The sequence below is a fragment of the Cynocephalus volans genome, chromosome 12, assembly GCF_027409185.1.
Source record: "Cynocephalus volans isolate mCynVol1 chromosome 12, mCynVol1.pri, whole genome shotgun sequence".
Lineage (NCBI taxonomy): Eukaryota > Metazoa > Chordata > Mammalia > Dermoptera > Cynocephalidae > Cynocephalus > Cynocephalus volans.
In genome coordinates this window covers 63341322-63367059 of record NC_084471.1, presented here as the reverse complement: position 1 = coordinate 63367059, position 25738 = coordinate 63341322, and the positions used below count along the sequence as shown (strand labels likewise).

The 25738-nt window shown below is 39.8% G+C and overlaps 1 protein-coding gene across 3 annotated transcripts in view; it reads left to right on the top strand.

Annotated features, from left to right (window-relative positions):
- RBMS2 (RNA binding motif single stranded interacting protein 2) overlaps positions 1 to 25738 on the top strand; it is a 56673-nt gene that overhangs the window by 25639 nt on the left and 5296 nt on the right. For 2 of the 3 annotated variants that reach the window (XM_063075268.1, XM_063075266.1), the window contains 11 exons: positions 3044 to 3102; positions 3968 to 4059; positions 5451 to 5608; positions 10048 to 10127; positions 10262 to 10371; positions 10699 to 10745; positions 10924 to 11017; positions 23436 to 23513; positions 23853 to 23963; positions 24811 to 24891; positions 25303 to 25389. In XM_063075268.1, coding sequence (XP_062931338.1) covers positions 3044 to 3102; positions 3968 to 4059; positions 5451 to 5608; positions 10048 to 10127; positions 10262 to 10371; positions 10699 to 10745; positions 10924 to 11017; positions 23436 to 23513; positions 23853 to 23963; positions 24811 to 24891; positions 25303 to 25383 — 991 coding nt within the window. In that variant the 3' untranslated portion in view covers positions 25384 to 25389. The remainder of the gene's footprint in view (positions 1 to 3043; positions 3103 to 3967; positions 4060 to 5450; positions 5609 to 10047; positions 10128 to 10261; positions 10372 to 10698; positions 10746 to 10923; positions 11018 to 23435; positions 23514 to 23852; positions 23964 to 24810; positions 24892 to 25302; positions 25390 to 25738) is intronic. The other variant, XM_063075267.1, reaches the window with a different exon arrangement.

Genomic DNA, 25738 nt, shown 5'->3' with positions numbered 1-25738 from the left:
CATTTGCCCCCCAAAATGTAGTTGTATGGGGCATCAGGGGTACTCTATAAATCCCTTACACTTCTGAGGTAGTGATTTGGTGCATGCAAATCATATGGATTTTTGCTAGCGCCAGGCCATACAAACTCAATCTCTAAAGGTTAGGTATACGTATAAAACTGATTTGTCCTTTATCTCAGCTTACCTTGCTAAAACGGTACTTAAGTGGAACTTAGGAGACTTAGTCTAGGACTAGTCATTTTGGGAGAAGGTGGGAATTGGCAGAAATGTTGGTTTGTGACAGAAGATTATCATATCAATCTAGGCCCTTGATTTCTGCACTCTGTGTTTCTTGTACTAAATATAATGTGCTACAAAAATCTTCTCACATCACAAGACAGATAAGAAACTCAGTTCAACTTCAGTATACTTTTAGACTTTCATTTTGCCCTTCCTAACAGTTGCCTTACCTTTTGCTGTGTCTGAAGGGAAGAGAATGGTCAGAGCCAGTGCGTAGGATGGAAGTAAGGAGCCAAAAAGACTGTGGAGAAGAGGGAGGAGGCAAGGAAGAAATAGGTGCTAGAGCAGTTATGATGGAGGGAGGCTGGGAAGAGCAGTTGGGTGGATCCCTTGTGGAGGCTGTGCGCAGAGAGTTAACCCTTTCTAGGAAGGGTGTTTCTCATGCTTAGAGGGGTTTCCTGCCTTTGTCCCAATTGTCTTTCCCTAGGTTGTAGGGGAAGTAAATGTTGCTTGATCCTAAACCCTGGTGGGTGGAAAGGAGAGGCACAAAGTCTGGGACTGTAACTCTCGGTTCTCTTGGAGAAGCTCCTTCTTCCAAGGAGGAAGCAGCAGTGACCCAGCTGTTGCCAGCTGCAGTGGAAATTCTGAGCTCAAAGTCTCAGGCTGCTAGACCACAGCAAGCTCCACCCTGGGGCCTTGATAGGGATAGCAGCATGTGTGTCCTTTGGCCTACAGTCAGACTTCTCATGAGTCCCTCTCCTTGCCTAAATTTGGGAAATAATCCAAATATGTATCCCTGAAGGGCTAGGATCACCACATCCACCCCCATCCCCCTTTTAATGTGTTCTTTTTCCAGCCTCCAGGGCATTGCTTGGCTTATTCTGTCTAATCCTTTGGGTCACAGAAGTTTCACTAAAAAAATCAGTGAGGGGCCGCCAAGGAGCAAAAACAAATCAATCAATCATCATATATTCTTTAGGGATGAGAGGAGAGATGGGGAAAAAATGCTTCTTTTGGGGTATTGGTTTCAAGTTCAGTCCCTGCCAGCTGTTTTTAGTTGCTCTCGTACTCCTGACTTTGTTAGTGATTTTTGTTCTGTATCTTTAATACTTTCATCCTCCTAGAGTGGAATGCAGATGCTTTTTTTCTAATGGAACACCTCTAATGTAATCCCTGATCTGTGAGACTTCACGGCTAGTTTTGGGAACGCTACATGATTCTGCTGCCAAAGTATAATTTTCAAAAAGTTGAAAAACATGATTCTTGTACAGATACAGAATGAACATGTCAAAAAATTATGTAACTCATTAATGAGGGAACGAGCAGGATGGTGAAATGGGTTAAAAGAGCATTTGAGGAAATGAGTATAGGCACTGAAGAAAGAATGTTGGAATAAGATTGCTAGATTAGATACAAAACTGGTTCATGTCCTACAGGACAATAAAACCAGTAGCCTTTGGGATTATCATTTCTACCAGACAGAAATAATTTGAATTTCTACTGGACAAAAGTCTGCAGGTTAAATGTATCTTCACGGAGCCTGGGCCCTAATCATTAGTACTTCAAGCAAAGAAACATCCCTTAGATGATGAAATACTCCATACTGGGCTTTTAGACTGTTCCAGAATGACATTGAAAGGCTGTTGGCGTCATCCTGGAACATCTCCTTTTGCTTTATCACCAAGTTTTAGATGATTTTTTTTCTTTTTCTTTCCTTCCTTCCTTCCTTCTTTCCTTCCTTCCTTCCATTTTTTTTTGGCAGCTGGCTGGTGAGGGGATCCCAAGAACCCTTGACCTTGGTGTGTTACTAGCACCATGTTCTAACCAAGTGAGCTAACCAGCCAGCCATTAGATGATTTTCTTAACACTGATGTTACATCTGTTCTTGTTCCTACTTTCCTCCCTAACACATTCAAATCTTGACAGTGAGAAGTAGAATTCTTTGTGGTGCTGATAAGACCAAGGTCCAGGGTTCAATCCCTGTACTGGCCAGCTGCCCCCCACCAAAAAAAAAGGAGAGAGAGAGAAATAGAATTATTAGAATGTGATAAAGCAGGAGAGAGAGCCATTTGCAGTAGATTAAAGTTGAGGTCCCTTGAATATAATAATAATAACAGTTAATATTTTCAAGTGCTTAACATGGGGTAGACATTATATGGGTATTCATTAACTCATTTTGTATTTGCAGCAATTCTTTCTCCATTTTACAGGTGATGGTGAGGCTGAGACACAGAAAGTATTAAATGACTTGTTCAAGATCACACATAGCTAGAAAGTGGCAGAACCAGGATTTGAACCAAAGCAATTTGGCTCAGGTTAACCTTCAATTAGGGGGTCAGTAGAGGTGTGGGAATGGGGTGTGAGAGAAGAGAAATGTCTAGTTTTTTTCATAGGAGGAATGGTATTTGTCCAAAAGAAGATAATAAGTATAGTAATATCAAAGATTATATTTAGTCCTGAAGCAAGTCTAGCCAGAGTTCTGTCCTTACACATTCTGCTATGTGGACATTGTCAAGCTTCTTTCCCAAAAAGACAGTCATCTCTTTCCAACTGGTGTCTGAGTCTTAGCTGGGGAAGAGGAGAGAAGTGTGTTGATATTATAAGGATTACAGTTACCTTATTTCTTGTAGGCACCTTTGGGAGATAGGTTTATAGTAAGGGTGGCATTTTTAATTCATTTATTTATTTTTTATTAAGATTTGAGTAGGAAAAGTTGTCCTAGTGGGAGCACAGGAAGGGCATGGATTTATTCACATGTCTCAATCTCTGTCCTACTCTTAGTCCCTGCCCCCAGATTATCACTTTGCATTTTCCTCTCCTTTAGATATGGCAAGATTGTTTCCACTAAGGCCATACTGGACAAGACCACAAACAAATGCAAAGGTGAGAGAACAGCTATCCTTGGTGATGGAAAGCAGCAGTGAATGAGGCCATCCCTTGCCTCTGCCCTTTACTGCTGAGAGTCCAAGTACTCAGTGCCAGGGAGGAGTCTCTGAGGTTTCCAGGGTTAAAAGACTAGGAGATATTTAGATTCTTTGGTGACCAGATAGCTAGAGCTGAAAAGCTGTTTGGGGGACCCAAGTCCAGAAGACTGCACAGAGCACCTTCAAGTCCCTTGGGCTTGCTTTAGACTTTACGTTTCCCTGAATGGGGTGGTGGAGTATGTAGTGAGATTGTTTCTACCAAGAAAAGCAGTGTAAATGCTTTTTGAGGAGGGAGGGTGACTTGGTAGGTATTATTTCAGAGGATGAATAGTTTTATTGGGGTTTTGAGTGGTTCTTGGTGGAGATGGAAGAGTGGAAGGAGGAGAAAGTGCTATAGGTTGTGTGGAGAGGGTCCTCTTCCAGTAGGTAGCTGGTTGTCTGTTCTGGAGAAGCTGCATTCCCTACATGCCTAGCATTTCTGGGGTTTGTCTAGAAAAGAAGGGGGGTTCTTTTAGAAGTATGGAGTGGGGGGCGGTGGATTATTAGAAGAGCCTCATTCCTGAAACCTCAGATTTCTTAAGGGGGAGAGAGAAAAGCAGGGACACCACAAGGACCTCATTGCCCTTGGTAGTCTTAGATGTAAAGTAGACCAAATCTTGGGATTTAAGGAGCACATGAATAACCACCTGAAACCTCTTAATTTCTGTTTCTCCCTACCATTTCTATTACATGGTTTATAACTCTTCCTTTGTCTCCTGAGAAGCTTGGTCCTCCTACCTCCCTTACACCTCTCACCTCCCAGTCATGCTGTTTCCCTGTTCCAGGCTATGGCTTTGTGGATTTTGACAGTCCTTCAGCAGCACAGAAAGCTGTAACAGCACTGAAAGCCAGTGGTATACAAGCACAGATGGCAAAGGTAAGGGTACTACCCCATGTCTGTCTTCGGAGGGGCTGTGGTTAGCACCAAAGTTTCAGTTTCAAGGCTTCCAAAGGGCTTAAGAACCACAAAATTGTTGGGCAATGGCTATCTGCAGTGCTTTCTGACTACATCTAGCCAAAGACAGTCTGGGCCAGGGTCCATTGAGGACTGCTGGCTGCTGGAAGAAGATTGTATTCAAAGTCTGTGGCAAGTAGCTCTGCCAACTCTGTTCATCTCATCAAGTTATTGTAAGCAGGCAAGAGAGTTAGGAGGCCTCTTCCAGTACTCCTGCTGCTTCCCTATCTCCACCCTGTCCTCACTTCCCTACCAGACAGATTGTGGTAGTTGCAACATTCTATGAAGAAGCCAGTTGTGCAACTCAGAAATTCAGAACAACGTTCTCCACCTCGCAATACTGTATCCTGTAGGGTTAGGGTGGCAGGTTGAGGAAGGGACAGGGAAGCCACAGCAAGGAAGGAAACTGTCCCTTCTCAGATCTCTCTGGAGCTGTTGTTTTCATGTAGATTACTAGAAAACCGGAAGCTTTTCTCATACCTTTTCTCTTAGATGGGACTGTCCCCTTGCCGTTCTGAAGCCGTTCTGAATACTATATGTAGAGCTGATGAGGCTGGCCTGCCAGCCACCTTTTCTATAATGGTTAAAGAAAAAGGAAGCTCCGAATGAAAGGCAGAAGAAAGATTAAGCTTGCTGGTGACCCACCGTCTAGGGCAGAACAATTGCTTAAATTCTTAAAAATATAACTCTTGGAAGATATTGCCATTTTGCACATTCTGTCATCTGGAAAGGCTCTCTGGAGTAAAGCCCTCTGACAAAAGCTCAAAGGTTTAGGAGCCTTCACGGTTCCTGGGAGACTATAACTTTCAGGGCTCCTGGTGGCTCAGTGAGCTACACATCTGGCTCTTTCTGTTCTCTTCTCCTCTCTTCCTGCTTTCCTTCCATAAGGAGTGAATAGGCATTCCTACTTAAAGGATTCTGCTGTGGCTGGAAGAGGGGGAGGGGGGGATTACTCACAACAATCTAGCCAAGGAGCAAGACAGTCCAAGAGAATCCAGCCTCTGGGACAGGCTATTGGGGAAGAGGGAGTAGTGCTGCTCTGCCTAGTTCTTAAAAAGACAGCCTAGCACCATTGATAACTTGTATTATGGGCTTGTATAGTACTGGAAATATTAAATCTGCTTTTTCCCCCCCTGGAGTCAATATGTAACCCCTGGTGGTGGGACAGGATGTTACAAATAGTTAAGATTCTCTTTGTTTATGTGAGACCCTTCCTACTATCTCTTTTCTGAATTGTCACTTTGTGGTCGAGGGCTGAGGGTGGGAGAGGGATGAGAGATGTGAGCTTCATTTTCTCACTTTTATATCCATAGCAACAGGAGCAGGACCCCACAAATTTATACATCTCAAACCTCCCATTGTCAATGGATGAACAAGAACTGGAGGGGATGCTGAAGCCCTTTGGCCAGGTTATCTCTACCCGAATCCTTCGAGACACCAGTGGGACCAGCAGAGGGGTTGGCTTTGCAAGGTGAGGGCTGGCAAGAGTGGGGAGCAATTAGGTCAATAAAGAATGTCACTTAGAAGGTCACCAAAAATCTGTGCTCCTTTCCCCTGCAAGGGACCAAACTATTGGTCAAAAATACTTAACAGTAAATGAATCAAAAGTTAATTTTGTTATAAGGCACAACACTCAAAAAGCCATTAGCCCCCAAATCTTTATCCTTTCTCTATTACTTCCTGCTATGTTAGCCTTTGTTCCTTTGATCCAGACCCAACCAGAATAAACTAATTCTGTACATTTTTATAGCTTACTGAGTAGTTTCTCAACCTATTATCTCATTTAATCTTTATAACAATCCTATGGGATAAATATTCTCTATTTTACAGATGAAGAAAGTGAGGGCTGACCGGTTAGCTTTGTTGGTGAGAGCATGGCCTTATAACACCAACGTCACAGGTTTGGATCCCCGTACAGGCCAACTGCCAAAAAATAAATAAAAATATTGGTGAAGAAAGTGAATTCCTCAGGGGCTGGCCATTTGATCAGAGCACAGCCTTATAACACCAAGGTCATGGTTCAGATCCTAACCAGCTGCCAAAAAAAAAAGTGAATTCCTCAATGTGAAGTGATTTGCCCAAGGTCTCATAGGAGTGGGTGGTATAGCAGAGCCCTAATCCTTCTGGCTTTAAGATCAGTAGGAAGAGGTGGAGGGTTTGGTCCACTATTTAAGATCTTTTGGGAGACCTACATTCTAGAACCAACTCTGCCACTAACTGCCCCTGTGATATCAAATCTTTGTGAACCTTGGTTTACTCTATGGAGTGGAGATTGACTTAGATGAGTGATTTTCTTAGGATTTTCCCTAGAGCTGCAGAGTTCTCCAGGGTGCCCTCTTCTGGGCTCAGGTGTCATTATTGTAGGGCTTTGGCCTCCCCCAGCCCACTTAAGAAATGGTTCTGCTTTTGTTTAAGATTTGTTTCAAAGAGGATTCTGTTGCTTTTTTAAAAAGTTTGAAAACTATTGGACTAAGTGATCTGAAGATCCCTTTTTGTTTTATAATATCTTGTGTGGTCCTGGGTGTTTCAGACCCTGGGAACAAGGAATAGATCCTCTTCCTTAACCGACTCAATCTTGTTAGCACCACCTGCTGGCAATCCCAAGTATAACCAAAGGATAGTTCCTGGGCTTGTGGTCATCAAACTTTTTTGCTCCCATACTCTCTTAAAGCAGAGGTTCTCAACCTTTCTAAGTTCATGGCACCCTTAGTTGTCATAGTAGTTTTTTGCCCTAGACCAAAAGAAATACCCAGTAGTTCAATTTACTAAGTAATCAAATTGTCTAAATAACTTAATAAGTGTTTATGTTTTGGGGCTGGCCAGTTAGCTCAGTTGGTTAGGGCATGGTCTAACCAAGGTCAAGGGTTTGGATGCCCTTACCGGCCAGCCACCAAAAAAAAAAAAAAAGATAGAAAAAGAAAGTGTTTATGCTTTAATAACTTTGTAGCTGTTTGAAAAAAATAAAACGCATACATTGAAAGAGAAAATATCTTTATTTCATTCCTAAATAACTATACTTACTAATGGGATGTGTGCTTGTTGCACATTATACAGCTTTTCAAGCACTGGAACCAGAATGGACACCTACACCCTCACTTCCTGTTACACATTGGATTTTATATGGTACTTGCTTTTGTCATAGCAACTATTGAAAACCCAGCTTTGCCAAACTATGATACTATCAAAAGGATTGTCGGGGGAACTAATGTTGAAATGGTGAACTACTTTAAGTCAGGAGTGCACATGGTATCCAATGGATGTTACTGTATTTCCCTCACTGTACCTCTTTGAATTTACCACAGTGGCCCACGGTGCTTGAGAGCAGTGTGGGAACTGTGGCTTTGTAGACTTTTGAAAAACTGTGAAATTTCTTGTATGTTTCTATGTTAATATCTACAAATTTTATTCATGTTTGGATTCTTGCAAAGTATAATTTCCAGCAAATTATAAATATTGACATTTTAAATAAAACTGTTACATCATTTTTAAATGTATCCAGATGAGAGCTAAATATCATAGCAATTTGATATACAAAATTATCCATTTAAAAAGTACATGGGAGGGCCGACCCCGTGGCGCACTTGGGACAGTGCGGCGCTCGGAGCGCAGCAGTGCTCCCGCCCGCGGGTTCGGATCCTATATAAGGATGGCCAGTACGCTGCTCACTGGCTGAGCGCAGTGCGGCCGGTCACAAAAAGACAAAAAAATTTAAAAAATTAAAAAATTAAAAAATAAAAAGTACATGGGCCATTTCTTTTTTAATGGTCAAAAAATCTTATGTTGTTCTTATAACTTTTTTTTTCTTCTTGATTTTGTATTTCCATTCCATTTCCCTACAGAATTGTATTCAATATAAAATATTTTTATAATTGAAAGTCTTTTTATAAATCATCCTTTTATACTGTCTCTGCAACAAAAATATACAGTATACACATTAAAAATTTCTTTCCCGGGGCTGAGCCCGTGGCGCACTCTGTAGCGTGCTGTGCTAGCAGAGCGGCGTCGCTCCCGCCGCCGCGGGTTCGGATCCTATATAGGGATGACCGGTGCACTCACTGGCTGAGCGCCGGTCACGGAAAAAAAAAAAAAAAAAAAAAAAAAAAATTTCTTTCCCTGTGGTCATTAGGCTATGTTTATTAACCCATAAGAGAATTATCTTTATGATTATTAGTTCACAATTGCCCCAAACAACATAAATATAGTAAAATGTTTATGCAAAATTATTTTACATAAACTTTATTGGAAATGCTTCTTCTATGACATGGATAAGTTTTATTTTGTTAACATTTTTCTAATTAGGTCATGTAGTTATCAGTGAGTATTGTTTATTGCTATAACAGGAGAGTGTTTAATTCCACTTCTTTGTTTTTATTTTTTGTTTTCATGCTCACAAACCTTGTTCACATAAATAAATAGATGGGAATGGAACAAGTCTTGTTAAAATAGGAATTCTTTGAATTCCTTCTGAATTATATGCCAAGAACCAAGGTGATCTATCATCAGACATGATTTTTGTGTGTCAATGGACAACTTGCTGAAGGTCCTCCCACTTTTTTGGAAGCAAAGAATTAGAAACCATCTTACTTACAAAAGGGATTTGTAACTCAGTTACCAATGCCTGCTGTTGAATTTTAGGACAGGTGAAAAGTAAATTGAGAGGAGTTGATTGAAAGAGAGGACTTCAGCCTTGATTCTTTAGCAGTCATGAGCTCTCCCTCAGGCAGATCAGTTTTAGAAAAGAGTTTTTGAGGAAGCTGAGGTTCTGAAACTCTTCACACCTGCTCATCCTTTGGAAAGACTGTAAGGAGTAAAAGTAACACAATTGAAGATTACTGTTCGGGGATAACTAACAAGTAGTTTTTCTCTAAAAGATTCCATCTGAAGCTTTTTTTCCCCTTCAATTACCTCCTACGTAGGAATGGTTCATGTTTTTAGTGGTTATTGACATATAAATATACTGTAACGTACTTTAAATATGGAAATAAATGACGATACTGTACCTTGTATTATATAGGCCCTTACAGTTTTTAGAATACATTTATCTACATTATCTCATTTGAGCTATACAACACTGTGTGGTAGGGTAGATGGGATATTATCTTTAAAGCACAAATGAGGAATTGGCCCAGAGGATTTTTGTGACCGTCCTAACTCACAGAACTTTGGGTGGTGAACTGGTGCTAGAATCTAGCTCCTGTGATTCCTTACTCAGTCCTCTTCCCCCAATAAGAATCTTTTAACTCAGTAGTTCCCAATATTCTTTTTTTTCTATCACATGGACCATGAACCCTTTCTTGTTACTTTTCCCTGTCACAGACTCATGAAATTTTAATGATTTTATCAGTAGCTAATTAGACCTTGATAATTATAACCAGGAGCAAAAAATAAATATTGGCAAATTCTTAGCTTGTGCAGTATTATCACAGAAAAGGAACGATTTTCATTAGAAATTTTGTAATAAAAAATAATGGTAACAGTCACTATTTCTTGTATTTTTTATGTACCATACATAACAGTAGGCTCATTCATCAGTACCTCGTTTGGAATATTAATAGCTTGAAGCTCTCCATTATTCCTTTGAGGATTCTCAGGAGCCGGTGGAGAGAACCTTCATTAGAAACTGGGTTTGCTGGACTGGCCAGTTAGCTCACTTGGTTAGAGTGCAGTGCTGATAACACCAAGGTCAAAAGTTTGGATCCCTGTACCAGCCAGCTGCCAAAACAAAACAAAAACAGAAAAGAAGCTGGGGTTGCCTCTTCAAGATACCTTGAATTTGTGTGGTGGAAACTGTTTCTATAGTCATAACTTTTGGATCATATGCAAGGCTGGGAACTTAGAGCTTTCTCTTTGAATGTATGGAGAGCACAAATCCTGGAGAAGCTAGAGCCTAACCCCTCTTGTGCTCCTTAGGATGGAGTCCACAGAGAAGTGTGAAGCCATCATCACCCACTTTAATGGAAAATATATTAAGACACCCCCTGGAGTACCAGGTGAGGCATCTGGGAATCAAGCTAAGAGGGTCACAGGTTTTTACTTCCAGTGAGGATTCTGGAGGAATTTTGCACGAGTGAGTGGGCTAAATGAGGTGGGACTCAGCTTGCCCATCTGGTTTCTCTCTTGGTAGCCCCTTCTGATCCCTTGCTTTGCAAATTTGCTGATGGTGGGCCAAAGAAACGACAGAACCAAGGAAAATTTGTACAAAATGGACGGGCCTGGCCAAGGAATGGAGACATGGTAAGATGACATCTGAGGAGATAGGATTATTAAGGATATTAAAGTAGAATGGAAATTACCATGGCCTGATTTCTGTGAGCTTAGGTGTCAGGTTTGAGAGCTACAATATGTAACTGAGAGATGCTGGCTGCTTAACATACTCTTCAATGTGGATCCTGAGTGGGGTTTTGCAGCCGGCACAATCAGAAAAACTCTGGAACAGCTGTAATAGGACTTGTTCAGACTTTAATCAGTTGAGTTAAATACATCTCAAGCCTTGACATTCTGGGCTTGCTCCTGTTCTCACCCAAGTGCTCACAATATGAACGCTGTGTTCTTTCTTTATAGGGTGGTATGGCCTTGACCTATGACCCCACCACAGCTCTTCAGAATGGGTAAGGGTGTTTTATATAATCAGGCCACCTGAAAATGACAGTGACCTGCATCCAGGCACTTGGATATTTCATCTTGATTTTCAAATAGCAGTTAGTGGAAAGTGGCTGTGTTTATTAGTGGGGGCCCTTACCTTGTAGTTTCCTGTGACTAATTACTGATTGAGGTTCCTTCCTACAGGTTTTACCCAGCTCCTTATAATATCACCCCCAACAGGATGCTTGCACAGTCTGCACTCTCCCCATATCTTCCATCACCTGTGTCTTCATATCAGGTATGTTTTTGCCTAAAAAATGTTGTGGTGGTTTTCCCTATCATTGTATTTTAGGTGAAGGAATATAAGGCTAGAAATGACTTGTTTTTTGGTTTTTCCCTTATATGTATACAAATAGTTTTACATAAAAGCATAAAATGTGATCTGTGTGTGTGTGTTTACACACATGAGGGATCTTTAAAAAGTTCATGGAACGGCCGGCCCGTGGCTCACTTGGGAGAGTGTGGTGCTGATAACACCAAGGCCACGGGTTCGGATCCCATATAGGGATGGCCGGTTATCTCACTGGGTGAGAGTGGTGCTGACAACACCAAGTCAAGGGTTAAGATCCCCTTACTGGTCATCTTTTTAAAAAAAAAAAAAAAAGTTCATGGAACGATTTGTTATTATTGTTTAATTCTGTTTTTCACAAACTTTGAAGTACTCTCGTGTGTGTGTGTGTGTGTGTGTGTGTGTGTGTGTGTATGTGTGTCTGTACACACACACCCTGTTTTAGTGGCATCCTCTTATTTGTCCTTCCACCACCTCCACAAGAAAATCCATGTTAATTTCCTACTATTTAGCATTTTCCATATTTTTCTTCATGTGAAATACACATATGTGCAGTGTATTAGAAATCATTTATTTTATAAAAATTGGACCATATTAAATATATTTTTTACATTTTGCTCTTTTCACTTATTTGTATCTTAGACCAGAGATTCTCAAAGTGTGGTCCCTGGACCAGCAGTATTAGTATCACCTGGGAATTTTTAGAAGCACAAATTTTTGGACCCCACTTCAGAGGTACTCAATTAGGAACTCTGAGGAGGGACCCAGCAATCTGGGTTTTGGAATTTTTTTTTTTTTTTTTTTTTGGTGGCTGGCTGGTACAGGGATCTGCACCCTTGACCTTGGAGCAAGTTATCAGCACCATACTCTTACCAAGTGAGCTAACCGGCCAGTCTGCAATTTGGGTTTTAACAAGCCCTCCTGGTGATTCTATTGCAGCTAATGTTGAGGTCCTCTGTTCGAATTATTTCTTTTTTAGTGGTTGTCTTATATTTCATGCTGCAAATATACCAGAATTCTTTAGCTACATCCCAGTGAAGGGCATTCACTAGATTTCCGTTTTTTACTGCTACAAAAAATGCTTCTTGTGCCTAAATCTTTACATATGAGTGTTTTTATTTCTGGGGGCTAGAGTCCTAGGAGTGGGATTGCAAGGTTGAATAGTATGTGGATTTTCAATTTTGTGGATGTTTGCCAGGTTGCTTCCCACAAAGGCTGTGGAATTCACATTTCCACCAGCCACGTATGAAAGTACCCGTTTCCCTCCATTCATAGATGTCATTGCTCTTTTAAAATCTTTTAAAAAATTTTCCTGTCTTTTTTTTTTTTTTTTTTTTTTTTGTCGTTTTTTCCTGACGGGCACTCAGCCAGTGAGTGCACCGGTCATTCCTATATAGGATCCGAACCCGCGGCGGGAGTGTCGCCGCGCTCCCAGCGCAGCACTCTACCGTGTGCGCCACGGGCTCGGCCCAAAATTTTTCCTGTCTTGATGAATGTACATTTTTACTTTAATTTGCCTTTCCCTGACTACAGGTGAATTTAAGCATTTTTTGTTTGTCATATTTTGATTTGCCCTACTCTGATTGCTGTTCATATGCTTTGCCCATTTTTCTCTTTGGTTATATGTCCTTTTTCCCATTAACTTGTAAAAAGTCTTTGTATATTCTAAGTGTCAATCCTCTGAATGTTATCTTTATTACAAATATTTTTTTCGAAATTTATTTTTAATCTATTAACTTTGTGGTCCTTAATCTTTAGCTGTGTATCACTTGGAGAGCTTATTAAAACGTAGGTTTAGAATCACTTGGAGAACAGCTTTCTTTTTCTATTTCTTTCATCTTTTTTGGGGTTTTTTTGGTGGCTGGTTGGTACAGGGATCAAACCCTGGACCTTGGTGTTATCAGCACCATGCTCTAGACAGCTGAGCTAACCAGCCAGCCCCCTCTTTCTTTCTTTCTTTCTTTGTTTCTGTGTGTCTTTCTATTTCTTTTTTCCTTTCTTTCCTTCTTTCTTTTTCTGTTTCTTCTTTCTGTCTTTGTTTTTGTGTGTATTTCTTTTTTCTTCTGTTTTTCTTTCTTTTTCTGTGTATTTCTTTTCTTCCTTCCTTTCTTTTCTTTATTTAAATTTTTAAAAAATTTTGGCTACAAAAGAAATCTATGGAAATTTAGAGACTTCACAAATGTGTGGAAATTAACACTCTCCTAAATAAATAATGGGTAAAAAGAAAAATCACAGGGAAATTAGAGAGTACTTTGAGATAAAAATCAAAGCACAACATATCAAAATATATAGGATGCAGGGCTCAGCTCATGCAGTGCTTAGAGGAAAATTTATGCTTATAAACACCTATACTAAAAATAAGAAAAATCTCAAATCAGTAATGTATATTTCTACCTTAAAATAGAAAAAGAAGAGCAAACTAAACCAAAAGCAAATATGAGTAGGAAATAACAAAGATTACAACAGAAACACATGAAATAGGGAATCAAAAAACAACAGAGAAAATCAACAAAACTAAAACTTGATTTTTTAAAAAGATCAACAAATTTGCAGACCTTTATCTAGATTGACCAAGAAAAAGAGAAGACCAAAATTGCTAAAATCAGAAATAAAGCAGGGGCATTATTGTCATTATGTTTTTTGTGGTGGTAAGATTTAGTTTTTCTCTTTCTCATTTGTATTTTTGTCCTACCAGTGGGTTTTGTTCTTTTTTTTTTTTCATGAACTTTAAAAAAAATTGAAACATAATTGATTATATATGTTTCTGGGGTACAGATTTGAATATCAATACATGTGTACAATATGTGGTGATCAAATTAGGATAATTAGTATACTCATGTTTATGGGTTTTGTTCTTTCCTGTATATTCATGGTAATGATTAATATTTTTCAAATTCCAGATGAAGGATTTGCTTGATGATTTCTTGTATGGCTGGTCATGAGTTGTAAACACCCACAGTTTTTGTTTGTCTGGAAAATACACAGTTTTTCCCTCATTTCTGAAGGATAGCCTTGCTGGGTATAGTATTCTTGGCTGGTGGTGTTTTTCTTTTGGTATTTTGAAAATACCATCCATTTTCTTTTTCTTTTTTTAAAAACATGACCAGTAAGGGGATCTTAACCCTTGACTTGGTGTTGTCATCACCACGCTCTCCCAAGTGAGCTAACTGGCCATCCATATATAGGGATCTGAACCCATGACCTTGGTGTTATCAGCACCACACTCTCCCAAGTGAGACATGGGCCAGCCCCTACCATTCCATTTTCTTCTGGCCTGTGAAGTTTCTGTTGAGAAGTTTGCTGTTAGTCTGATAGGGGCCCCCTTGACACTTTTCTCTTGCTTCTTTTAGGATTCTCTCTTTGTCTTTGAGCTTTTCCAGTTTTACTGTAATGTGTCTTGGAGAGGATCTTTTTGGGTTGAATCTGTTTGGAGATCTTTGAGCCTCTTGGATCTGAAGGTCCATGTCTCTCCCTATACCTGGGAAGTTTTCTGTTGTTATTTCATTGAATGGATTGTCCATGCCTTTTCCTTTCACTTCCCCTTCTGGAACACCCATGATTTGAATGTTTGTGTGCTAAAGGTTGTCTGGTAGCTCTATTAGATTTTCTTCATTTAAAAAAATTCTTTCTTCCTTTTTTTTGTCTGCCTGGGTTATTTTAAAAAACTATCTTCAAGATCAGAAATTCTTTCTTCTGCTTGTTCCAGCCTGCTGCTTATGCTGTCAGTTGTGTTTTGTATTTTGTTGAGTGAATCTTCCAGTTCCATGAATTCTGCATTCTTTTTTACGGTATTAATTTCTTTGTAAATTTCCTCCTTCATATCCTGGATTTTTTCCCCTCATTTTATTATGTTGTCTAACTGAGTCTTCTTGAATCTTAGTGAGTTTCCTTATGATTGTTGCTTGGAATTCCTTTTCAGTCATTTCAAGAGTTTCCTGCTCTATGGGTTCTGGTATTTGAGAATTACTGTATTCTTTTGGTGGTGTCATAGTTTCTTGGGTTTTCATACATCTAGTATCTCTATGTTGATGTCTGGTCCTCTGGTAGAGCAGTTGCTTCTTCTATTACTCTGGAGTGGTCTTTGAGGAGAGAGATGTCCTCTTCTTTTTCCAGTCTCCATTGGTGACTCTTCTTGTGTCAATGCAATCGAGTGTCTGGTGGGCTGCCTGCATGATGGCTGTGGCTACTGCTGTGGCTTCAAAATGCTTTTTCGGCAGTGTGGCTGTGGTGGTGGCTGTGGTGGGCCACCCACATGGAAGTGGTGTTTTTGGTGAGTTTTCTTGCCTGTTTCTGAGCAGGGGGTGCTGCCCTTGACCACAGCCTAGGACCCAGGGTGTGTTCTCTTACCTGCTTCTGGGTGGAGGGGCTGCCCTCGGTTCCTGCCTAGGACCCTGGGTGTGTTCTCTTGCCTGCTTCTAGGCAGAGGGGCTGCCCTTTGCTCCTCCTTTCCTACTTTCTTTGTATCGTTGTTTCTGTGTGTCTTTCATCTTTTTTTCCCCCTATCTTTCTGTTTTCTTTTTTGTAAAAATTAAACCTCTGAGTGACCTAATACATTTCTTTTTTTTTTTTTTTGGCTGCTGGCTGGTAAGGGGATCTGAACCCATGCCCTTTTTATTACAAGGCTGTGCTCTAACCAACTGAGCTAACCAGCCAACTCTAATCCATTTCTAAGGCATAAATTCTTCACTTTGTAAACATCAGATATGATCTCCATTCGGAATCATATAGAAAAATACCTAGTTGATTTTCTGACTTGGATGCCTTGTAGACACTACATATTAAGGACAATCCAACTCTAAAAAAAAAAAGAGAGAGAGAGAGAGAGAATCACTTGGAGAGCTTATTAAAACCTAGGTTGCTGGGCTGGCCCGTGGCTCACTCGGGAGAGTGTGGTGCTAATAACACCAAGGCCCCGGGTTCGGATCCCATATACGGATGGCCGGTTCGCTCACTGGGTGAGCGTGGTGCTGACCACACCAAGTCAAGGGTTAAGATCCCCTTACCGGTCATCTTTTAAAAAAAAAAAAAAAAAAAAAAACCTAGGTTGCTGGGCACCACATGCAGAGTTTCTGATTCAGTAAGTCTAGGGTAGAAGCTAGAATTTGCATTTCTCACAAATTCCCAGATGATGCTCCTGCTGCTATTACAGGGACCAGATTGTGGGAATCACTAGTTTTTGCCATACAAAAATTTTTAATTTGTATATATTTAAATATGTCTTTTTCTTTCATAGCTTTTGAATTTCCTATCTTAAAAAGTCTTCCCAGTCTCTATATTGTATATCTGGTCTTCAAGATTTCATCTTTCTGTTTTAAACTTAAATATGTAATCATCCAGAATTTAGTTTTCTGCATGACATAACATAGAGATCCTATTATAAAATTTTATTTATTTTTATTTTTATTTTTTTAAAAAAGGAGAAAAAATGAAAACTTTTATTATTATTTTATTTTATTTTTTTCAAATGAATTTTTATTTTTATTTTGTCGATATACAATGTGGTTGATTATTGTGGCCCATTACCAAAACCCCCCTCCCTCCTCCCTCTCCCCTCTCCCACCCAACAATGTCCTTTCTGTTTGCTTGTCGTATCAACTTCAAGGAATTGTAGTTGTTATGTCTTCTTCCCCCCACCCGCCGGGTTTTTTGTGTGTGTGTGTGAATTTATTTATTTATTTTTAGCTCCCACCAATAAGTGAGAACATGTGGTATTTCTCTTTCTGTGCCTGACTTGTTTCACTTAATATAATTCTCTCAAGGTCCATCCATGTTGTTGCAAATGGCAGTATTTCATTCATTTTTATAGCTGAGTAGTATTCCATTGTGTAGATGTACCACCTTTTCCGTATCCACTCATCCGATGATGGACATTTGGGCTGGTTCCAACTCTTGGCTATTGTAAAGAGTGCTGCGATGAACACTGGGGAACAGGTATACCTTCGACTTGATGATTTCCATTCCTCTGGGTATATTCCCAGCAGTGGGATAGCTGGGTCGTATGGTAGATCTATCTGCAATTGTTTGAGGAACCTCCATACCATTTTCCATAGAGGCTGCACCATTTTGCAGTCCCACCAACAATGTATGAGACTTCCTTTTTCTCCACAATCTCGCCAGCATTTATCGTTCAGAGTCTTTTGGACTTTAGCCATCCTAACTGGGGTGAGATGGTATCTCAGTGTAGTTTTGATCTGCATTTCCCGGATGCTGAGTGATGTTGAGCATTTTTTCATATGTCTGTTGGCCATTTGTATATCTTCCTTAGAGAAATGCCTACTTAGCTCTTTTGCCCAATTTTTAATTGGGTTGCTTGTTTTTTTCTTGTAAAGTTGTTTGAGTTCCTTGTATATTCTGGATATTAATCCTTTGTCGGATGTATATTTTGCAAATATTTTCTCCCACTCTGGTTGTCTTTTAACTCTGTTAATTGTTTCTTTTGCTGTGCAGAAGGTCTTTAGTTTGATATAATCCCATTTGTTTATTTTTCCTTTGGTTGCCCGTGCTTTTGGGGTCGTCGTAATGAAGTCTGTGTCCAGTCCTATTTCCTGAAGTGTCTCTCCTATGTTTTCTTAAAGAAATTTTATTGTTTCAGGGTGTATATTTAATTCTTTAATCCATTTTGAGTTGACTTTAGTGTATGGTGAAAGGTATGGATCTAGTTTCATTCTCCTGCATGTTGATATCCAGTTCTCCCAACACCATTTGCTAAAGAGGCAGTCTCTTCCCCAGTGTATAGGCTTGGTGCCTTTGTCAAAGATCAGATGGCTGTAGATGTGTGGGTTGATTTCTGGATTCTCTATTCTATTCCATTGATCAGTGTGTCTCTTTTTATGCCAGTACCATATTGTTTTGGTTATTATAGCTTTGTAGTATAGTTTAAAGTCAGGTAGTGTTATGCCTCCAGCTTTATTTTTTTGCTCAGCGTTGCTTTGGCTATGCATGGTCTTTTGTTATTCCATATAAATGTCTGGATAGTTCTTTCCATTTCTGAGAAAAATGTCATTGGAATTTTGATGGGGATTGCATTGAATTTGTATATCACTTTGGGTAGTATGGACATTTTCACTATGTTGATTCTTCCAATCCAAGGCATGGGATATCTTTCCATCTTCTTGTATCCTCTCTAATTTCTCTCAGCAGTGATTTGTAGTTCTCATGATAGAGATTTTTCACATCCTTGGTTAACTCAATTCCTAAGTATTTTATTTTTTTGGTGGCTATTGTAAATGGGCAGGCTTTCTTGATTTCTCTTTCTGCATGTTCACTATTGGAGAATAGAAATGCTACACATTTTTGTGTGTTGATTTTGTATCCTGCTACTGTGCGGAAATCATTTATCAAGTCCAAGAGTTTTTTTGTAGAGGCTTTCGGCTGTTCGATATATAGGATCATGTCATCTGAAAACAGGGACAGTTTGACTTCATCTTTTCCAATCTGGATGCCCTTTATTTCCTTCTCTTTTCTGATTGCTCTGGCTAGTACTTCCAACACTATGTTGAATAGGAGTGGTGAGAGTGGGCATCCTTGTCTAGTTCCTGTTCTTAAAGGAAAAGCTTTCAGCTTTTCCCCATTCAGGACGATATTGGCAGTGGGTTTGTCATATATGGCTTTGATTATGTTGAGATACTTTCCATCTATACCTAACTTATAGAGGGTCTTTGTCATGAATGAGTGTTGAATTTTATCAAATGCTTTTTCAGCATCTATAGAGATGATCATATGGTCCTTGTGTTTGATTTTATTAATATGGTGTATCACATTTATTGATTTGCGTATGTTGAACCAACCTTGCATCCCTGGGATGAATCCCACTTGATCGTGGTGAATAATTTTACGTATGTGTTGCTGTATTCTGTTTGCTAGTATTTTATTGAGGATTTTTGTATCTATATTCATGAAGGATATCGGCCTGTAGTTTTCTTTTTTGGTTATATCTTTACCTGGTTTTGGTATCAGGATGATGTTTGCTTCATAGAATGAGTTTGGAAGATTTGCGTCTGTTTCAGTCTTTTGGAATAGTTTGTAAAGAATCGGTGTCAATTCCTCTTTGAATGTTTGGTAAAATTCTGCTGTGAATCCATCTGGTCCTGGGCTTTTCTTTGTTGGGAGCTTTCTGATAACAGCTTCAATCTCCTTTATTGTTATTGGTCTGTTCAGATTTTCTACATCTTCATGGCTCAGTTTTGGGACCTTGTGTGTGTCCAGAAATTTATCCATTTCCTCCAGATTTTCAAACTTGTTGGCGTATAGTTGTTTATAGTAATCTTGAATGATTCCTTGTATTTCAGATGAATCAGTTGTAATATCACCTTTTTCATTTCTAATTTTTGTTATTTGAATATTCTCTCTTCTTTTTTTTGTTAGCCATGCTAATGGTTTGTCAATTTTATTTATCTTTTCAAAAAACCAACTTTTTGACTCATTGATCTTTTGTATTGTTTTTTGGGTTTCAATTTCATTGAGTTCTGCTCTGATCTTAATGATTTCTTCTGTCTGCTAACTTTAGGTTTGGATTGTTCTTGTTTTTCTAGTTCTTTAAGGTGAAGTGTGAGGTTGTTCACTTGCCATCTTTCCATTCTTCTGAGGTGAGCATTTAATGCAATAAATTTCCCCCTTAATACTACTTTTGCAGTATCCCACAGGTTTGGTATGATGTATCATTATTTTCATTAGTTTCAATAAATTTTTTGATTTCCTGCTTGATTTCTTCTTGGACCCATATGTCATTAAGTAGAATGCTGTTTAATTTCCATGTGTTTGTATAGTTTCCAGAATTTCGTTTGTTATTGATTTCTAGTTTTAATCGATTATGGTCTGAGAAAATACATGGGATAATTCCAATTTTTTTTAATTTGCTGAGACTTGATTTGTGACCTAATATGTAATCTATCCTGGAGAATGATCCATGTGCTGATGAGAAGAATGAATATTCTCAGGTTGTTAGATGGAATGTTCTGTAGATATCTGCCATGTCCAATTGGTCTAGAGTTTTGTTTAGCTCTTGTGTTTCTCTGCTGATTCTTTGCTTAGATGATATGTCCATATTGACAGTGGGGTGTTCAGGTCCCCTGCTATTATGGTATTAGTGTCTATTTCCTTCTTTAGGTCTAATAGAGTTTGTTTTATAAATCTGGCTTCTCCAACATTGGGTGCATACATATTTATGATTGTTATGTCTTCTTGATGGATCAGTCCTTTTATCATTATGTAGTGTCCCTCATTGTCTCTTTTTATGGTTTTTAGTTTAAAGTCTACTTTGTCAGATATAAGAATAGCTACTCCAGCTCGTTTTTCTTTTCCATTTGCATGGTAAATCTTTTTCCATCCTTTCACTCTTAGTCTATGTGAGTCTTTATGGGTGAGGTGGGTCTCTTGAAGGCAGCATATAGTTGGGTCCTCCTTTTTAATCCAGTCAGCCAGTCTGTGTCCTTTGATTGGGGAATTTAAGCCTTTTACATTAAGAGTTGTTATTGAAAAGTGTTGATTTATTCCTAGCATTTTATTGATTGTTGTTTGGTTGTCTTAGGTGTCTTTTGTTCCTTGCTTTCTGATTTACTGTTTGTTTTCTGTGTTTGTTGGTTCCTTAGGCTGTAGATAGCCTTTTTGTTTGTTTGTTTTCTCTTCATGAATGCCATTTTTATTATGCTAGTGGGTTTAGATTTTTCTTGGGTTTTTATGACAGTGGTATTTATTTTTCAGGAACCAAACCCAGTACTCCCTTGAGAATTTCTTGTAAGGGTGGTCGTGTGGTGGTGAACTCCTGCAGTTTTTGTTTGTCTGAGAAATATACTATTGGCCCTTCATTTCAGAAGGATAGCCTTGCAGGGTAGAGTATTCTTAGCTGACAATCTCTGTCTTTTAGTATTTTGAATATATCATCCCATTCCTTTCTGGCTTTTAGGGTTTGTGATGAAAAGTCTGATGTTAGCCTGATTGGGGCTCCCTTATAGGTGATTTGATGCTTCTCACTTGCAGCTTTTAAGATTCTCTGTTTGTCTTTGAGTTTTGCCAATTTGACTATAACATGTCTTGGAGAAGACCTTTTTGGGTTGAATACGTTTGGAGATCATTGAGCTTCCTGAATGTGAAGATCTGTGATTTTTCCTATACCTGGGAAGTTTTCTGCCACTATTTTGTTGAATATGTTTTCAATGCAATCTTTTTCCTCCCTTTCTGGAATACCCATGACTCAGATATTTGAGCGCTTAAGGTTGTCTGATATCTCCCTCAGATTTTCTTCAATGCCTTTGATTCTTTTTTCTTTTTTTTTTTTTTGTCTGCTTGTGTTATTTCAAACAGCCCATCTTCAAGTTCAGAGGTTCTCTCTTCAACTTCCACAAGCCTGCTGGTTAAACTCTCTGTTGTGTTTTTTATTTCGCTGAATAACTTCTTCAGTTCAGCAAGTTCTGCTACATTTTTTTTCAGGGCATTGATTTCCTTGTACATTTCCTCTTTCAGGTCCTGTATACTTTTCCTTGTTTCATCATGATGTCTAGCTGAGTTTTCTTGTATCTCATTCAGTTTCCTTAGAATTATCACTCGAAATTCCTTATCAGTTATTTCAAGGGCTTCTTGTTCTATAGGATGTAGAGCTTGAGATTTATTATCTTTGGGTGGTGTACTTTCTTGATTTTTCGTATTTCTGGTATCTTTTCTTTGATGTTTATTCATTGTGGCAGGGGGTTTCACAGTCCACAGGTTTGACACTATTGACTGACTCAGATGTTGCTGTGGTTGCCAATTTGGTATGCCTACCTCAGTGACTACTCAGTTGGCCACTAGTGCCTTGTGTGTGTGGTTGCCTCAGGTCTTGGGCCTCTCCAGGGAGCCACCTCTCTGGTCAGCTTGGACTCTGCAGGGCTGCTGGGTGACGGGGCGGTACCGCAGGGTGTCGCTCCTGCTGTTGCCACTGGCGCTGCTACCGCCTGCTTACACCGCTGCCACCACTGCCGTTGCTGTCAAGGGTACCGCTGTTGCTGCTGCTGCTGCCGCCGGCTCCTCCACTGCTGCCACTGCTGCCGGTTCCTGTATTACACAGTTTCTGAGGCTGGGAAGTCAAAGTCCATCTGGTGGTGGTGACAGTGACCCAGGGGTCAGCAACAGAGACATGGCAGCAAAATAGTCCCAGTGGCCGCTTGCCTCTTGCAGCTGGAGTCTTCTCTGCTGCCCAAAGTTTTCCAATTTTCACCGTTAACTCCTATTATAAAATTTTAACCAGTTGTTCTAGCACCAAATTATTAAGTAATTCATCTTTTTCCTGCTGAATTGAAATGCTTTGGCAAACCATAATATACTTTCTGTGACTATAAATTGGCCTATTCTGGACATTTCATATAAATGAAATCATACAATATGTGGTCTTTGTGTCTGGCTTTTTTCGCTTAGTATGTTTTCATGGTTCATCCATGTTGTCACACATATCAGTACTTCATTCTTTTTTATGGCTGAATAATGTTACATTGTATGGATATACGTCATTTTGTTCCTCCATTTATCAATTGATGGCCATTTGAGTTGATTCCACTTTGTGGCTATTATGAATAATACTGCTTTGAACATGCATGTACAAGTTTTTGTGTAGACATATGTTTTTAGTTCATGTGGATATATACCTATCAGTGAATTTGCTGAGTTACATAGTAGCTCTATATTTAACTTTTTGAGGAACTGTCAAAGTGTTTTCCAGAGTGGCTGCACCATTTTAGATTCCCACAGGGCCGAGCCCGTGGCGCACTTGGTAGAGTGCTGCGCTGGCAGCACGGCGACGCTCCCGCCGCGGGTTCAGATCCTATATAGGAATGACCGGTGCACTCACTAGCTGAGTGCCGGTCACGAAAAAGAGAAAATAAATAAATAAATAAATAAAAACATACATTTAAAAAAAAAAAAATAGATTCCCACAAATAGTGTAAAATATTTGTTATTCTGTTCTTTTAATTGTAGCTGTCCTAGTGAGTGTGAAGTGGTATGCCACTGTGTTTTTGATTTGCATTTAGGCCTCTTTCGTGTGTTTATTGCCCATTTGCATATCTTCTTAGAGAAATGTCTGTCTAAATCTTTTGCCCATTTTTTAATTGGGTTACTTATTGCCTTAAGAGTTGCTAATATTTTTTAAACAGTTTATTTTTAATGTTTCTATTTTCTTTTTTTTTATTAGCATATTCATTGTTACAAATCATACTTATTCTTTATGCCCCTTATCCAGTCTCCCCCCCCTTGTCCTTCCCCTTCCCCCTCCCCCTAATGTTTCTATTTTCTGAGGGGGGCATTCCAACTTTAGGGGGCTTTGCTGAACGTTATCAGATCATTAGGCTGAACGACAGTTTCTAGGCAATTAACATTTTTTGTTTGTTTTTGCTTACACTAGAGAGTGACTCAGACATCTCCTCTACAAGTACCTAATCCATCTTGGATGCACCACCAATCATACCTCATGCAGCCTTCAGTGAGTGTTCAGAAGTGGGCAGAAGCCAAAGAGGCAATTTGATGGAAAGAAAAACAATGGGCTTTGATGACATGAGATGTGGGTGTGAGTTCTGGCTCAGTCCCTTGTGCAACCCAGCTATAAGACCTTAAATTCTGTGAATTTGTTATTCTTAGACAAAGGTCCCTCCAGACTGATGGGCCAAGTGCCTATTGCTGTTGCACAGCTGGGTTGCTGCTCACCTACCATTCCCCAGGATTTTAAAATGTCTACTTAATGATCCTAATAGCCATCCATCAGTGCTTTAGGCAGTCTCACAGGATGCTGCCAACTAGCCTTGTCCTTTGTTTCTGCCTGTAGGGTTCAGTTCTGACTCCAGGAATGGATCATCCCATTTCTCTCCAGCCTGCCTCCATAATGGGACCCATTACCCAGCAACTGGGACACCTCTCCCTCAGTGGCACGGGCACGGTAAAGCAGGATATTTCTGGTTATAAACTCCTACACAGCAAGGAATATCTGTGTAATACTCTTCACCATAAATAGTTATGAATGGTGATGGAATCACTTTAGTGTCATGGAGGGTACACTCAGAATAGGATATAAACTAAAGTGATAATAATCTGTGAGCCAGAAGTGCAGCCATTCTGCTCCCCAGCTCACCTCTTTTTACTTATTTCTACTCATGAAATTAAATGAATAGTGTTTCTCTCTGCATATTAGTTTATCTAAGAGTTCATACACATTTACTAGAAATCCTTATCAAAATACTAACAGGAAGAATGGATGAAGCTCACTGGATTTCTTTTAGGCCTGCTGCATTCTGACCTGCTCCATTTCTGACCTGGGCTGGTTCACCCCTCCTTAGGTAACCTGGAGGTCCCCCATTCCCAGGAGGCCACCACATTGATGTTGAACTTATTACGGACACCTGATTAGCATAGTGCACTACAGCCCAAAACTCCTGGGCTTAAATGATCCTCTGGCCTCAGCTTCCTGAATATCTGGGACTACAGGCACACACCACTGCACCTGGCAGCCTGCTGCATTCTGATTTGCACAGGAAGCAGAGAGGTCAGAGAAGGCACTGTGTTGAGGCAAAGCAGGAGAAGACAGGAAAGAAAGTCATATAGGTAGAAGTCTCTCTAAGCCAGTGTACTTTAGGACCACCTGGGGTACTTTTAAGAAGTCAATGTCAAGACCAATTAAATTAGAATCTCTCAGGAATAGAAGACAGGCACCTTTTAAAAAGGCCCCCAGATGATTTAAATGTAGCCAAGGATCACTGCTCTAAGCCTATTGATGTTTTTCATTCTAGTATATGCCAACAGCTGCAGCTATGCAAGGAGCTTACATTTCCCAGTACACCCCGGTGCCTTCTTCCAATGTTTCAGTTGAGGTAAGAGCATTATCATTTCTTTGAATTGAAGACAGGAAAGTGAACAGGCAGGTTTTCCCACGATCAAGATCTTCCTTTACGATGATGCTGATTCTGTGTTCACAAATAGCTGGTAGGTATATGAAGAACGTGGGAAGGACTTAGTCTGTGTTTGTGAATGAAGACCTTCCTCACATTTGGCCAGCCAGTAGTTCATTCCAGGATGCTGGCTTGTATTGACTAGTGTGCCTTGGGAAGAAGACAAGCTGCTGTAAATGTTGGGGAAGTGGTGCTGTATGTGCGCACACTCATACGTGTGGAGAGTAGGTAGATTGGGGAGGGAACTCCACCTTAAGTGGGTTTTAGCTAGGCTGCTTTAGTGGGACATGAGGAAAGGAACCCACAAGATGACTCTCCTTGGATATGGTACAGGAGAGCAGCGGCCAACAAAATCCAGTGGCGGTGGATACGCCCTCAGACCATGGAGTCTATTCTTTCCAGTTCAACAAGTAACAGAGGGTAAGAATCACATGTTGGGGGGTGCGGAAAAAGAAATCTCTACACTCCTGCTCTCTGTTATTTTTCCATTCCTGATGGAGCCTGGGGGAACCGTCACTTTTTATATGTGCTACATTCAAAGATACAAAAAAAACTTCTTTTCTTTTGCAAAGAATTTTTTTTTGTTTTGGTTTTAACTGCTATGTACTCTTTCCATGTCCCAAAGAGTCATGGTGGCTAGAGCTTCTTCTCATCTGTATGAAATATGGTTTTTGATGTATTGGAATTATTTGGGGAGGATTTTTAAATGATTTTTTATTATTTCTTAAAAAAAAAAAGATGTGGTGCTAGAACATTGACAAAGGAGTCC